Below are 16,599 nucleotides of genomic sequence, written 5' to 3'. Positions count from 1 at the left end.
GGGCCTGTCTGTCAGTATGGGGAGGTGCGGGGCCTCACAGACACACGGGCGTCCGCGTTGACAGCATGCCCCTCTCGCGCTCGTGGACTTCAGCGGCTTGCCCTGCCAGCGCCCTTTTCGGTTCTCCCCACAGTGCCCCCCCTGCTTCCTGCGCACACCTCTCTCCGCCCCCGACTCCCCCTTTCCCAGACTCCTCCCGTTGCCCGCGTGCGGCGCTGCAGGAAGGAGCTGGTGAAATAAGACCCCGGCATGGAGCAGGCGGATGCTGTGAAACTCTATCCCCTCCTCGCGGAGCCGGCTGCCCGCCTGCTGTCTAGCAGGATGGAGCAGGACCTCTCGGAGTCCCCAGTAAGAGCAGGGGGCTGTGGTGTGGGAGGCCTGACGCGGACAGTGCGCGGAATGGGAGGTGTACTTCTCGTGACTGAGGTAGTTTGGTGAATTCTTTTAGAAGAGTGCTCGTTAGCAGCAGAAACCTTGGCCTGCCAGAGGAGGGTTCTCGCTGGGTTGCTCTCTGTCTTTCCTTGGGCTGAAATGCTCTACGCAGAAACATTGCTCTGCGATGTTCTAAGACCTGCAGAGGCTCCAATTTTAATAGAGCTTTAAAGATTTCCAAGTATGTCATCTTACCGCCTCCTATGAAGCTGCAAGAAAAGGATTTTTTTTTTGAAGTGTTGGCTGTTGTCAGGAGCCTTTGATGTTGGCTGCTCTCGTCTGCTGCGTGCTTTCCCCGCGTTTTTGGTGAACTCCGAGGCGAACCACCTTCTTGAAACAGAATTCGCTAGTATGCTTCCTCCTTAATGTTGTGTGCCGTAGCTCCGGTCCTGTCATGCTGTAGTGCTTTCCCTGGCAGAGAGCTCCTGTTGCCCTTTGAAGAAGCAGGCAGTAGTTTGTAGGTGTTTCTGGGAGGTGGAGCGTGCTGGTAGAACTCATGGTCAATGGAGAGCTTCGATTTTGAAGGTGATGAGAGGAGAGGCTCTGGAATTTATCTGGGTCTGGTGTCACTTACTCCACCCATCTTCTAATCACATCATCACAGGGGATCCAGGGTGTAATCTGGGCTGGTTAGTCATCACAGGGCACACACTCACACAGGGGAAATTGCAGAAGCCAGTTAACCTACCAGTATACCCTTGCATTGTGGGAGGAGAACCATGCAATCCTGGGCAGAACATGCAAACTCCACACAGACAGCACCCCAGGAATTGAAGCCAGGGCCCCAGCTCTGCGAGGCAGTAATGCTGACCACTGCCCCACTGTGTTACCCCCCCACATCTACTCCATCAAATGTTAATGTATATCCCAGGGCGGTCCTGTGGATGGTGCCCGTCTAGGCGCACAGACAAGGTATCCCCCCTTAAAATTCCTCCATCTGGTTTTCAGAAGCATCATCAAGAGATTTGGAAGCTTCAGTTTGAAGATAAGTGCATTTTCCACTGCTTTTAGGAATGTCAGAATTGTCAGGCCTTATCTGGAAAAATGGAGCTGAGGCTGTGGGGGAAAAGCCAGCCCTCCTTTTAATTTTTTCTTCTTTTCTTGAGCGGGACCCAATCCAGTTTTCAATCTTTGGCTTGAAGTTGAACGCTTCCCTCACGAGACAAAGGATGAGGAAGACTGCTGTTCTCTCTTCTGGTTGAATATATTCCTTGGCCCCCTCTGAGTGAGCAGGCTGGGAGCAGGCGTACAGTCGGGGGTGTGTGAGGCGCTAGACTGCGGTGTGTGTGTGCACTCAGACACAGGCAGCCCACCCCTGCAACGTCTAGTACCTCACACACTGTGCCCGTGTTCTCTCTGCAATGGTGCTGTTTTGCACTGCCGCGCTCCACAGATCAAAGCCTTCCTGGGGAAATGCGCTGAGAACTCCTGAGCCCAGGATTTCTTCCTCGTTCCTCATTTTAAGCAATATGGTGGAATTATTGGGCGGAACGGTGGCTCTATGGCTCAGGATCTGTGCCTGTGGCTGGAAGGTTGCCAGTTCGTATCCCGTGGCCGGCAGGGGAATCCTACTCCGTTGGGCCCCTGAGCAAGGCCCTTAACCCCAGCTGCTCCAGGGGTGCCGACCCTGCGCTCTGACCCCCAGCTTCTCTCCCTGTCTGTGTGTCTCATGGAGAGCAAGCTGGGGTATGCGAAAAGACAAATTCCTAATGCAAGAAATTGTAAATGGCCAATAAAGTGATCTTATCTTATTATAGTTGGGGTGGAATTTCCTTGTATCATATCCCATCAGCTAAAGTCTGTTACTTCCAAGAGACCTTTCTGCACCTTTTTTTTAAATGTGCACTGTTTGGTGCTCTCAGCATCCAAGCACATGCCAGTGGTAAAAGCTGTTGATGAACACTAGAAGCAGTACCGTAACGCTTTGCATTTGCAGGATATTTTTCAGCCTCCCCTGTTCATTTTATGTGTTCCACTGCTTTCCTATGAGCTCCTGACATTGGGGGTCCGTGCTTGGGTAAGAACGCTCCCAGGAGGAGTTCCCTGTGATGCCCAGGTCTGTCAGGGTGGGCGCGAACAGCGGACGCCTGCAGCAGCTCCGTTTTAGCACCGGCCTGGAAGACGAGCCCATGGGAATGTTTTAGATGAGAATAGCAGACCAGTTTCATGTTCCTACGGTGATTGGTCTTTGCTTTCAAGCCAAGACTCCAGTTGGCGTGAAGTGGATTTTATTTATTTATTTTTTTAGCGTGTAAGAGTTCACAGAGCTGCTCCAGAAAGGGCCTACGGGGGCTCAGCTTTCGGGACTGGAGAGCTCTTAAGAAGGGAGCTGGGACAGGAAGAAAGGAAGAGAACTCGTCTAATGTTATGCCACAGCTTTCCTCTGGGTTCTGCTCTGTTTTAGGGGGAAGTATGTGATTTTTACATTGGCCTGCTTATTGTAACAATACTCATTCAAAGCCCTTGTCGAAGGTTCCTATATATTTAAAATCTAGAGAATTCTCTTCACCCTCTTTGTTGTGCTTGTCCCATGGGGGTGGATGCAGTTTTTAAGCTAGTTTAAAATACACTCCTTGACTTGCCTGCATGGTTACAGCTGTGCGAAATGGAGCAGGACTTTGCGCAGGAGAGTGACTTGTACTGAGAGTTCTGTGCAGCCTGATTAGAGCGGCAGCTTCTGGGACAAATGGAAGTCCGAACAGGGCAGGACCCGTCCAGGAGAACCCTTCCTTAGGCGCAGGGCTGTCCGACAGCAGGGGCAGGAAGTGGAGTTTAAATAAACTGTGGTTTTGGAATCATTGTGCTGTCTCGCGCCTTCTTGCTTATCTCCCGCCTGTTAGCTCCAAGCAGTATGATGCACAAATAGATATGTTTGTTGCAGGAACCCCACGCAGAACAGCCAGCATATTGAAAATCAGGGCCTTGTCAGTTAGATAGATAGATACTTTATTGATCCCGTGAGGGAAATTGCAGTGCAACAGCAGCTTAACACACACAACACAGCCACAGTGTAACGAATTATATAATAATGGTACAATACATACAATACAATACAATACAAGGTTACTCACAGTCCGGATGCACAAGAACAAACTAGAACAGAACAGTACACAGAACACAGAGTAACTATAGATATAAATATAAATATAAATATAAATGTATTGCACAGGTCCCTGGCATATATTGCACAAACAGTTGAGGTGTTTTACGTGCCACAAGTAGCCTGCAGGGCTGAAAGATCTCCTTCCAGATGACTGAACTTAAGTATTATGTGCTCTGGGCAGCCTGAAATAGTCATCTCTTTGTTGAGCTGCTGCTTTATCTATTTTATTATTACAAACTGTCCCACTTTGTATGCGAGACCTGGAATTTCCATGTGTGAATGAGATTGTGGGTGTCTTACAGAAATTTGGTGTGCGGTGCTGCCAGTCTCAAGGAGCATGCTGAGGTGTCCACCGTTTTGAAGAGTTAAGTCAGAGATGGATTGATTCTCAGTTAAAGGCTGTAATGCATCGCTGGGGTGCAGAAAAGGCTCTTTCGGATGTTTGCAAACGGTGAGACCAGTGTGTGCGCGTGGGGGAATTGAATGTAAACGAGATGCCACATTTCTCTCAAAGGTATTTTAATCATAAATGTTCAATTATTCTGAAATTAAAGCATTTAATCTGGAGATTTAGCATCCTTGGTGGCTGTTTAATTGGAAAGCATGCATGGTTTATGAATATTCATTTGGAGACGTTTGTGGTGTGTGAATGCTTTGATTTTAAGGGCTAAAAATAGACCATGACGACGTTGGGTGGAGACGTAAACAGTTTGGGGGGTGCTGAGATTCGGACCCGCAGTGCAGGCAGGGCAAACTGCAGACAGCGTGATCTGCCCTGGCCGAGCCTGAGGCTCCAGCTGCAGCAGCTGAGCGAGGCAAGTTTGTACAAGTCCGACAGGTCTGTGACAGCTTGGACTGCTGACCAATTAGGAATAAGGAAAATGAAAATGAATGAATTCCTTGAAACTTAGTATGGCCTTTTCAGGCTCATCTTTTTTTTGTTTGTTTGTTTGATTGAGCCTTGTAAAGAGCCTGGTAAAATAGTCTTCTACTCTTGCGGAAGGAGAAGTGGACAGTGGAATGACCCCGCTCTGTTTTGGGGTCATGTTGCTGCTGGGTTGAGCTCATACAGAATCGCTGATGAGCTGGAGTACAGCCAGTCAAAGCTGGGGTTTGATGACTGGAACAATCATTTTCGCGCTGCACACATGGGGTCTTTGAAAGGAGCCTCAAGTTTCGATGCAAAAGCCCCAGGTTTCTGAGTTTTGATCACCAGCCAGTTTTCACTTACCGTTCTGGTTCTGCTCCAAAGCTTGAACTGCGTCGCCGCCTTTGATATGCATGCTTTAAAAATAGTGCTACGTTTGGAAAACTGGTGAGCTTGGCTTTTGCTTGGCTGTTATTCTAATTTAAAGTGATTGTGAATAATTGTCTGCTTAGGCGGCTAAGGATGTGAGTGTATTGGGAAAAAAAATCTAAAAGAAAAATATTAAGAACAGGGTTACCAGAAAGCAGCAGAAACACTGAACATTGTGGTAAGTAGCTCTATCACATTGTAGCTCAGCAATGCTGGGGCTGGTCGGTACTGGGAGGGGAGACCTCTCCAAGAGATCTCTAAGGCAATCTTTGATGCAGCTGCAAGTGGTATTGGTGGACCAGTTGGTGGTGCTCTTTACCCCTGAACCAAAATTTGCAAACCAATGGTGGCGACGTCTTTCGGATGAGACATTAAACTAAGGTCCTGACTGCTGAGTCATTGAATATCCTGTGGCTTTGTTGGTAAAAACAGGGTTTTTACGCTGTGGTCTTGCTACATTTCATTCTGTGCTTGCACAGTCCCTAATTCCCATGTAGGCCCCCTCCTATGTACAGTGCTTTGAGATTACTTTAATGGAACAATACAATACACAAGGCTTCTTAGAATACAGCTTCTTAAAATGGAATTTGGAGCAGTGAAGACCAGGTTACCAGGAGTGGCTGTATAACTGTGGTCCTTTTCCCTGCTGCGTCTCCACGGTCTGTACCAGTTAGCGAGGTGGCCTGTTCTGGGGCAGAGGGGGCTGCGGGCGCTGTGCGCTCCTTTGTCGATGGTATTAGACAGCAGTGACAAATTCAGGCTTTCCAGCTCGTGGGTGGCAGCAGCTCCTCTCAGCAATGGCAGCCGGTCTCCCCCCCGGCGCTCCCAGCTCCGTCGTCTGGAAGCGGGCTCGAGCTGTCCGCGGGCAGAGCCCTGCAGCTGGCAGGCTGGCAGAGCAGCGCCGTTTCTTGCCCAGCCCCACGCCGTGCAAGCACGGAGGAAGAGCTCATCGCCGGAGCCGCCAGCTCGGGGTTTTATTTGCGGCTAGCCCATCGCCACGGGAGGCTTGCAGTTGAATGGAATGTGCTTGTCCACAGGTATGCACGCCTGCCTGCGTGTTTTCTCCTTTCTTACAGATGTTTCGTAGTCGTTGCTGAAAGCGGCGTGTCTGGGGGGGGGGGGGGGGGAAGGGGGCTCGTTGAGTCTTTGCGCGCGATATCGAAAGGAGCTGGTGGGGTTCGTGGGGGTTCTGGCTGCGGAGTGTCTCCCAGTACAGGCCAGCTCCTGCTGTGCCCCGGCGGCGACCTGTTGTGATTTTTCCGGGAGGAGGGTTTGGAATGCTGGGTAGCGTGACGTCCCGGGTCCTCAGAAGAGACAGTGTTTATTTCTGGGCCCAGTCTCGTGGCGGCTGTAGGAAACTGTGCCTGTGGGTGCGAAAAGGGATCTGTGGAGGCTGCCCTTGGCTGTGCTTCCAAAGCAGGCTTGCCTTGTGGTTTAGCGGAGGTTGGGGCTGGAGAGGGTGAAGTGAGCAGCTGAGCCTCCCTCAGTAAAGACTTGAGCAAGGCAATCTTCCTGGGCCTGTCTGTGGCCCTGGTGGCTGCTGGGAGTGTGGGACAAGCTGCCCAGCCATCTTGTTAAAGCCCGTGCTCTGGCCTCTTTCAAGTAACAGCTGGATGAGATCCTGGGATCAATAAACTACAAACTACCAAACAAGTTAGATGGGTTGAATGGCCTTCAATCTTCCACAGTGGGGGAAGGTCGCACGCATGTTAGAGGGCATATCTTTCCGCAGGCTGGGGTGAATGTGGAGGTGATTCGAGATGTGGGAGAGCACAGCCAGTGGCTGGACAGTGACAATGAGGCTGGAGGAGGGAGACAGTAGAGTGATGATTTGTGTCATGTCCTTGTGAAGTCAGCTTAAGCTTTAATCTTCAAGGAAACAATGGGATTGCTTTTATTTCATGGAATGCTTAAACCCCGATATTGTTTTTTAGCAATGAAGTTGCTTAGAGAGGATTTATTCTGAAGAAAAAATAGACTGGTAGACCGATTAGTTCTGTTTACGTAGGTGTACCTGGGGTGAATTGCTTGAATTCCTGCCCTGAGTACACGGGCCTTGAAGCTAAGCCTGGGTTTTACAGCACAGCCACGCAAGCCTGTTTCCCAGAGAAAGGCTTTAATTTCGTCCTTTTTTAAATCCAGAGCGAATGTCCTCTCTCTGTGAAGAGCCGGAGGGATCAGACGGTCGGAGAGGGCCAGGACGAGGTGGTCAGGCATTCCACGCCTGCTGCCCGCTGACGGATTCAGGAATCAGGAATTCCTGAGCCCCTGGCTGACAAGGTGTGAGCGCGCGGTGCCAGCGCAGAGGGGCCTTGAACCTCCTGCCATGTGTCTCGTCGGCGGTCTCCGCTTACACTTAATTATGATGTCTTATCTGGTCTTAGCGCTGACACAGACTGGAGGGCAGCGGAGCAGCAGGCGCCCTGTGGTGCACCTGCCTGAGCTGACGGCGGCTCTCTCTGCTGCATCTCCTGCTTTGTAGCCTTTTTGTGTCGTCTTCAGGGGGAGTTCTCCCTAAATTGAAGTAGTTCCAGTAGGTAGCTGCGTCGGCATGCACGCACCCGGAGAAGGCTCCACAGCCGAAATGTTGTGTTTCCTTTCTTCTCTTTTCAGCATGGAGGAACCCTTTACTTGTTCCTTCTATTTAAATGGCCTCTTACAGGCAGACCTGTAGCAGAACTTTGTAAAGGAACATTTCCCATTTCTGTGTGTCATGCGCGTGCTTTCCTGGGCTGAGGAAATATTTCTGATCAGGAAACGGTGAAGCTGAAGGCGCCCTTTGACCTTCCTGATGTGGTGCGCGCGTGTTCTATCGCAGCACTGTAGCGCTGGGTGGGGTCTTTTCCTGGGTTTCATTCCCGGAGGACTTAATCGGCACGCTGGCCACTCCTTGTCTGCTCCAAGAGCTCTTGTCAAGCGTCGGAGAGCCTCTCCTCAGACGCTCTTTTCCTGGCTTTCTGTCTCCAGCGTGGCAGTCGCAACCATAGAAGTGTCTGAAGGACTGTTCTCCCATCGAGGTTATGTTAACTGGCTGGCCTGTGCAGCTTTCAAGCAAATATATCCCCTATATAACCTGCCAAACGTAACCTGCAAGAATACTGTACATGTAATTCTACACTAATTAAAATATTGTGTCCTAAGGGCCATGTCAGAAATCGTTGTTTAATAACAGTAAAATGGCCTGCATTTAGCGGAAATAAAAATAAAAATCTGAATGGGCTCGCTTTCAGAGGTGCCATGTGGTTCCTGTACTCGGGGTGCTCCCATCTACTGTAGCTCGCACTTTTAATTGTTTTCATGTGTACCGAACTGCACTCGCATTAAAAGAGCAATAACGTGGTGATTTGCTGCTCTTGGCAGACGTGGCGGACTGTAAATCGACTGTAAGTGACAGACAGGCTCCATTCCTTTCCAATCCCCCTGTCTGTAAGAAGAGAAGATCCCAGGCTGGATTTGCAGGCTGCCTGTGGTTGCTCTAGGAGAGAATCCTGGGAGAATTAAGGGTAGTCTTTACTCTTTTTCCCAGCTGCGTTGTTTCAGCAAAGTAGTCTGCTGTTATTACAGACTGGTGCTCCAGGCCTTTCTTCTCAGATGCAGTAATATGGGTTGGATGACCCTGAACTGCCCCTGGTTACATATTCAAAGTATAATGAGAGCCTGTTCTTTGAAAAAACCTGTTGTTTCAGCAGCAGGGGGATTAACAGATTTCCTAAAAGTATTCTGGTTGCAAAACCTAGGTGGAGAGCTCCTAAAATGCAACCTTTGGCTAACTTCTCATATCAGAAAGACTGAAAGATTAGGATATCACAGAGCCTATAATTCTGTCTCCTAAGTGCTGAACAACAGTTGTAAATTTCTTTTGAGGTTTTTATGATGGAGTGTTTGCAGCCAACGAACTAATTTTATCTTCTGTGAAATATGACAGGCTGGTGCAGCTCTGTGTTCTGTTACCAGTTAGTCAACTGGATCTCGTTGGCGATCTGTCAAAGTGCAGGTATGAAGGCATTTGCAGTATATCTGTTCTGAAATACACTGTTTAGTCAGTAAGGTCAAAGATCACAGGGGCATCCTAATGAAAAATCAGCCCATCTGCATGAAATAGGGCATTTTTAATATTCAACATTCTGCTGCTTTGGCAGTTTACTGTATGTAAAGGGATCGCAGGCAATCAAACGTGTCACTGTCTGACTCAGCTTCCTTCACCTCCCACTGAGCACACCTCAAAGATGTGCTTGTAGTTTTGGCCTTAATGAATCTCAGAACTGCAGTTTGCTCTACCATAGCACTTAGCGCAGAGCAGAGGTGTCCCAGATCTGGCCCAAGCTGAGGGGGGTGATTTTCTGTTTTGGCAGGGGAAAAAACAGTTTGGGGGTAACCCTCTTCCCAGACACATGGAGTGACATTGATAGCACGTGTAGTGCCAGGCTCTGGGTCTTGCGCCGATGAGCCAAGCTGGGATTCTCCGCACCAACTCCGGGAAGCAATTTGAGAGGATGTATAAAGTGTCACTGCTGTGCTGTGCCCGACTCCACAGTGTAACTCCTGGGTGGGATGGATCGCAGTGGGCCTGCATGGTTATTATGAGGGGACATCTAGCCATGCGAGTGTGGAGGGGAACAGAGGTCAGGCCGGTGGAAATGGTGGGCCTCAGTCATTGTTAAAAAACAATGCATGAAAGGAGTTCAGTTTATTTTACCAGATGTCCTCTGCTGGCCTTTCAGAATGAGGCACAGTGTTTCAGATCCTGTGGGCATAATTTAGGTCCAGGCTTGGATCCTGCAGGCTAGTCGGCAAATGCAGTTGTGATGTTAGCAGACATATCTGGGATGTTATAAAGTCACACCTGAAGTGTTGTCCTTAGTCATTGTGTCCTTGATGTCTTTACTGGATGCTTTACCCTGATGAATCTGCGGATCCCTGGATCGGTTTATTGTACAGTGATAAAGCCAGGAGGCTACCATGAGAGAGTTTTGGTAACATGGCATGTTCCTGTGACACAGGAGAGAAGGAGAGCTTGTAGTAGACCATTTTGGCAGCAGCAATCCATTAAGTGCAGAGCACATAAGCACAGAGGCCACTGCTCTCCAGAAGTCCAGACCCTTCAGATGGGAACGATCCGTATTAAAGATGCACTGAGCCTGTTTTGTTGTCTTGTGTTCATTTTTTTGCCCCTTTTGTTTTGTGACGTATCTTCTCTTTCACGGTCGGGATGTGCTGTATTGTGAGATGCTCCTGAACTCAGCATTCTTTATAACTCTTTGACTTCAATTTACATTTAACAGTTTTTAAAGAAAGCATTGCGATTGGCTTGGAAGTAACTTTATTTTTCAGCCATACATTGACTTGATGCTGAGTAGATAGATACTTTATTGATCCCGTGAGGGAAATTGCAGTGCAACAGCAGCTTAACACAGACAACACAGCAACAGTGTAACAAATGATACAATAATAACAATACGATACATACAAGTAGTAGGTTGGTTTCGGTTTTGGTGCTTGTCTGGGCTGAGCCCCCTATCTCCTTGAACCCGGGGCTGATCTGAGCCTTCTTCTGCTCTCTCTAGAAGCACTTCGAATTCACACTTCAGAATGCGGGCTGATCCTGGTATATGCCTAGATTATGGTGCGAGTGTGAAGTTAAAGGTGTCCGTGTGAACAGTGCTTTCGGAGGACGTTCTGGGGCTCACAGTGCGTGACCAGATCTTTTCCTTTCTCTCTGCTTCTATTTATTCCCCTGTGCTCGTACGCCTGCTGTTTTGCTTAAATGTCAAAGCGTGAAGGTGTTGTGCCGCGCTCAGGAAAACCCAAGTTTCCAATCTTTCTCTTTCCTTTTTATTTTGAATGTTGTTTTTGATTGGGCTCCAAACTCTCATGAACCAAAATAGAGCGCGGGGCTGTCTCCAGCAGGCCCTGGCGCAGGATCAGTGGGAGCTGTCGTTGGGTTCGTAAATCGTCGGCCTGTGTGGCGACTGGCGGCATCGGCCCGGAGACTTGTGGGACTCCCCTTACATGCACGCTGCAGACATACACTGACACACACACACACACACCCCGACTCTGCTCCAGGACAGGAATGCTCTTGGATGTCTAACTTGTGCGGCGAGCTCTCGTTCTTACTTTGTGGCTTATGTCTTAATATTGCAATGTCGGGGGTCACCGATCAGTCCTGGAGTGTCTGAAAGCGCCCGGATGTGTGAAACACAACTTGTCCTATTCTTCTGCCTTTTTTCCTGGCTTCTTCTGTCAATCAGTTGCACCCAGGTTTAACTCTTAATGCAATTAAAACTAGACACTTGGGCAGGACTTTGGACTCCATTGTGTCATTTGCCCTGATCCTCATTCTGCACATCTGGGGTAACTCTTTCTGCTTCTGGAGCCATTACTGGAACTGCTGCTGAATTAGAAAAGGCTTTTCTACCTCAAATGCATGGGGTTTGTCAATTTGTTTTTTCCCCCAAGTACTGAGGAGGCTAGTTCAGTATTATTAAATGCTCTTCACCCGTGTTTCCATTTAGATCTATTCTGCCTACTGTAAATTGCTTCACCCTGCATTCCCCAGTGTACGAGATGGTCGCTGTTAAATACATTTGTAGCTGTGAAACAAAACCCTGCACTGGAGCACCAGCTCTGTGGTGGTCATAGCTAAGGGCAGGCCTGCCCAGCTCAGTCCTTTCGAAGGTTTAGTGTAAGAAGCAGGCCACCTCTGCAGTTTTGTCTCTTCTCTGTCAGGCAGAGTAACGCCATATAGACTGTTGGCAGGTTTTCATCTGAAGAGGGGGGTTGGCATCCTTGTTTTGGAATGAAAGGCTTAGTGAAGTGCACTCTCTCGGAATCTAATACAGAGACTGCGCTCCATGGTTTGATTTAGGGATTACATAATCTAGTCATTCTTGTTTCAATGTTAAAAGCATTCTAACACTATTTTTGTGGTGCTGGTTGTGTGGCTGTTTTCGCTTTTGACAAAGAAAGGTTCTCAAACTCCAGGAGGCAAGATTTGCAGCACTCGTAACTAACATGGAACAGGACAGGTTTAGAGGGAATCAGTTTGTAAAACGGCTGGTACATTTCATTTTATGGCCACTTCCTGAAGGCAGCTCTTATCTGCACTATAGTTTTGCAGAAAAGCCCTCAGAGGTGTAGTCTAGGCACGAGGGAACTCCTCCCACCCAATAGTGAAGCTCTTGGCACAGCTTTTTGGACGTGTTCCTCTGGAGTGGCCTGGCTGACATCCCTGACAGAGGTCCCGAGCTCAGTGCCACTTTCTTCCTCTCACTCTTCTTGCCTTGTCTTTTTTCCTGTGGGGGCAGCAGTGCTGTTTCTGCACAGATCCTGGACTTGATGTCACCTCAACATTCTCGAGTACGATATGAGCTTCCACAGCTCGTGCTGTACGGTGCTGTGCGGGTTTGTCTCGGTCTAGAGCAGGTATCCTCAGTTCTGGTTATCGTCTTCACCGGGCCTTTGAACGGCTTCTCCCAGCTCTGGAACAAGTCAAGTAAAGAGAAGAAAAGAAACACAACGTTTTGGCTGTGGAGCCTTCTTCGGGTGTGACACCATTGCAATTGGCACAGTTAATTCAAATTATTCCTGTGTTTTTTATCATATCTTTAGTTCATGTCGTAAATATACTATATATAAAGCATGCAAAACACAAAGAACACCTGTTGTAAGCAAATGACCTACCCCCTATAGTACTTCAATGATACTCCTGAATTTCAATCCTATGTAGTATTTAATTTTACTTTGTTTTATTGTTTGTCTGTTTCATTCCTATTGCAGGAAAAGTCTAGTCTAGTATTAGTTCAAGTAGAGAGCTGTGTCAGCTATGCGTAGGCTGCAAAAGAACAAGGTTTATTCCATTCTGAAAAGAGAAGAAAGGAAACACTGTGTTTCAGCTGTGGGGCCTTCTCCCACACACGTGAAGAAGGCTCCACAGCTGAAACATTGTGTTTCCGTTCTTCTCTTTTCAGCACGGAATAAACCTTTACCTGCTCCTTTGCAGCCTGCGCATGCTGACACAGCTCCCTACTTAAACTACTTGTCCCAGCTCTGCTGCTTTAGGGAGATCCAGGAAAACTACTCCAAACAAAACCCTGCACCAGGACCAGCACTGGAAAATCCTGGAGAGCATCGCTCTCGGCAGAAATGTAGCAAAGCCGTGGGGAATTTTTAAACTCTTCTTGTCATTCCAAACACTAAATTAACAATGAACGATCATATCTTACTTTCCTTTTCCATGTTTTTTGAAATGTCAGGCCAGAGCTGAGAGGCGTTAGGCTCCAGCCTTTGAGCTGGCGATTTATTCATTTTCTGTGAAAAACGAGAAGGTGCCAAATAGCGCTGGGTTTCCTCCCAGCTTGGACCGCTTTTGGAAGAAAGTTGGGGGGAAAAAAAGATAAGAATTATACTACTAAAACAGCTGCTCTCCATCACGACAGACAACGGCCAATTAGTGCATTCCTGTTTCCCTCGTTCGCATGCTCTTGGCTAGCCCCTCTATAATTTGGGGCCGTTTATCAAAAGCAGTGATGCGCTATTACAGTCTGGGGGTGCAGTAACCACAGCTCTGCTGCCCTCTACATTGCGGGGTGAGATTCTGCTGGGGGACGAGAGGAATGCTAATTGAGGGCTGCGATTTGCGGGGGGTCGGTGGGCTGACTGTAACCAGCCATTGTGGCTGTGACAGATTCCCAGCTCTCAACACGGCCAGCGCTGTACAGCGGGGCTTCTCCACGCAGGGGGAGAGCTGGGCGGCCGGCCGCCAGCCAGCACAGGAAGAACTATGAGCTCAGATTTTTTAAACTACAACAAACATGCCGTTAGGTCTAGGTAAGAGCTGCAGTCTGGACACTGAGGCTCCGCGACGTGCTTTTTTTTTTTTTGTGGAATTTTGTTTGGGAAGGGTGGGGTAGGAGGTCCTGCTCCAGAATCCGACTCGGCCGCCCTCCTCTCTCGCCAGCCATCCGCGATGCTTTCCACCTCCTCCCGGACGAGGGGTCTCTGTGGGGCTGGCCGAAGGGCTGCGGGGTCCTCTCTCCTGCTTTAGGAATTTTAAAAATAGGAGGGGGGGTTGTCCTGTATCTGTGTTTGAAGCCGGAATAGTTTGCTGATAACTTCTTTAAAGCTGAAACTTTATCTCGTCTTTTATTTCTTCCTTCCCGAGTTTCCCTGGCTGGGCCACCCAGCGAGTGCAGGCCCTGAAGGAGCCTGGCTAGAGTTGCAACAATCTTCCAAAAGCCGATCTTGACTTCTCCAGATTAAAGAACAGGCCCAGGATAAACTCTCTAATCTCCCTTTTTGTAGAGGTCTCTTCCTCCCGTGAGCAGAATGCGACTCTTCTCACCCACACTTGTTAGAGGGCAGGCGAGTAAGAGGGGGGGGTCCAGTAGCCTTTATATTTTTCACATAGTTTGGCCTTTGGGCACAGCAGGTTATAGAAACGGTCATTGTTTTGCAAGTTAAAGCGAGACTACTCTTTGACCGTTTCGAAGCTAAAGGTAAAAAATGAGCTTGATTGACTGAATGGCATCCCGTCATAGGAACTGTTATTGTGTTCACATGCCTGGTTGCTTTAACAAGAGGCATGCTGGGTTCTAGTTAGTCAATCTAATAAAACGCAGAGTTTAAAACCCTTTTAGTTCTCCAAGCAGATTCTGCTTGGACTGATTTTCCTGCTGTCATGAAGACCTGCTTGGATGAAATTAAATATTTTTACCGATTGTCTCAAATGTTGAGAACTCGAGGCATCGTCCTCATTTTGAATGTGGAATACCAAGAATTGCAACATTTCTTTTTTCTTCTTTCTCAAAATACTTTGGAGATTTTTAAGTGTTTCTTTTTTACAGTCCCAGGGAGGAAAGACTGGGAGCAGGTGATTTTACTGTGCAGATGAAGCAGTAGGTGGAGAAGTGCTCATGGACCTTCCAGCTACAGTTGAACCAGTTTCTCAGGAAGGACTGGGTTGGTGTGTCCCAGTTGCAGGTCCTGCCACTGAAGGCCCAGGCTCGTGACTCAGCTCAGAGCTCTCCCTGCCAGGAAGACTGACGAGAATCTCTTACAAGCCTCGGAGTTTTCATGGGTCGACCTGGAAAATGTGGCGAAATTTTCCACTGTGCATTTAGGAACAGGCGCAGTGAGCTGGTCACGTACATTACTTAACTTGCAGGGACAGACTCCATGAGAGGAAGCCATTCTGACCAGTGGCCCGTTGGGTATTTAGTAGCTGATTGATCAGATTCCAACTGTAGCTTAAGGTCGATATTTGGGTAGTCGATATTTGGGTAGTTTGTTCCACACTCCCACTCCCAAAAGTGCCTACCATTCTGTTTTGAGACTGCCACACTGCATTTCAGGGGAAACGTGGACGGTTTGTGCTTGACGTTCTAATGCTGCTGTTGGATGGAGGTGTTGTCCTCAGTGGTGGATGGGCATAGGGCTGACAGGACAGCAGGATGCCCACTAGGGTGCCCACGCCATCCTGCTGGCAGCCCTCTACCGTGCCCTCTTCCCTTTTTGTTGAGGCAGAGGGCTGAGCGTTGAGGGGGAGAGGGGGCAGCTCTCTGACGTGGGGAAGGCCTGCTTGCAGATCATGGCCAACCTTTGCAAAAACGTTAGGAAATGTCACCAGAAAAAAACAACAACATTTAAATGAGCTGTGGCAAAAGAATGTTTTGTTTTTATTGTGCTTTGAAGTTCGGCATAACAGTGAGAACCCTGAAGCTGTAGCAGATGACTGTCAGCTTTGAAATGATCACATACCAGCTAGGTGGCGATTTATCTTCACACACGGTGTCATAGCAGAGCTCCTGATCATGTCCCTTGCTCCTGTGTCCACCAGGATCTCCTGGTATGTGTGCGCAGACCATACATGGCACTGGATGGGCTCGAATTTAAGATCCGTTGTCAAGTGAAAAATTAGCTTAATTTAATCCTGGGGGTATAAATACCGCTGGTGACCCACAGACCTGCTGCAGAAATAATGACAGGGACTCTTTGGAGTCCTTCGGAGGAACCTCATCAGGTCTGTGGGACTCTGCTTGTGTTTGTGAACTTGTCGTTTTTATTGCTGTGGAGGCTAACGCTCTATTTTAAACTTCAGAATTTGCCCTGATCCTTGATCAGCTGCTGGGCAGACTGAACGGTCTGCTCTGGTGATGGCGTTGCTTAATCTTGGGCTTTTTTTCTCATTCCTTGACAAGGACGAAGGTGTAAAATTTCTCTTCTCTCTGCAGGACCCTTCTGGCGAGGCGAGCGGGGAAGGGATCGGCGACGAGCATTACCGCTTAGAAGGTAGGCTGTTTCAAGTCTTAATCCCAGAACGATGTCGCACATTTGGGGAGGGGTGGACAGCGTCCAGTAGGACACTGCTCCTCTGAACGAGCTCGAGCTTTTATTCTCTTCCCCTGAATCTGTGGCCTTTAATCTGTCTCTCTTCGCAGCTGGCTGACGATCCCCCGGATTAAAGGTTTCTGTGAAGTGAGAGGGGCCAGATGCATTAGGGCTTTTCTCTTCTTTTGAACTCCCAGCGAACAGAACAAAGTCCAGAGCAGCACAGAGAGCCTTAGTGAATGGATGGGCCCAGCTGTGGGCTGGAGCGGTGCCCTGGGCACAGACGGGGGCACACACTCCCAGCTAGGCCTCTGGCGTCCACCCCATCCTCAGGACAGGGTCCAGTTGTGCAGATATTCCCCTTTCTGGACAGGCAGATGAACTGCATGTATTCAGGCTTGAGTGCTGTCTCCTGTAGGGAGAAACTGGAAGTTTGTTG

The 16,599-nt window shown here is 48.7% G+C and overlaps 1 protein-coding gene across 1 annotated transcript in view; it reads left to right on the top strand.

Annotated features, from left to right (window-relative positions):
* nkd1 (NKD inhibitor of WNT signaling pathway 1) overlaps window positions 1-16,599 on the top strand; it is a 33,881-nt gene that overhangs the window by 5,844 nt on the left and 11,438 nt on the right. Inside the window, exon 4 of the mRNA XM_088939013.1 lies at window positions 16,064-16,121. Within this exon, the coding sequence (XP_088795139.1) occupies window positions 16,064-16,121 (58 nt within the window). The remainder of the gene's footprint in view (window positions 1-16,063; window positions 16,122-16,599) is intronic.

Source organism: Atractosteus spatula, chromosome 21, assembly GCF_055471065.1.
Source record: "Atractosteus spatula isolate fAtrSpa1 chromosome 21, fAtrSpa1.hap1, whole genome shotgun sequence".
Lineage (NCBI taxonomy): Eukaryota > Metazoa > Chordata > Actinopteri > Semionotiformes > Lepisosteidae > Atractosteus > Atractosteus spatula.
The sequence above is the reverse complement of the archived record's forward strand: the minus strand, read 5'-3'. Positions and strand labels throughout refer to the sequence as shown.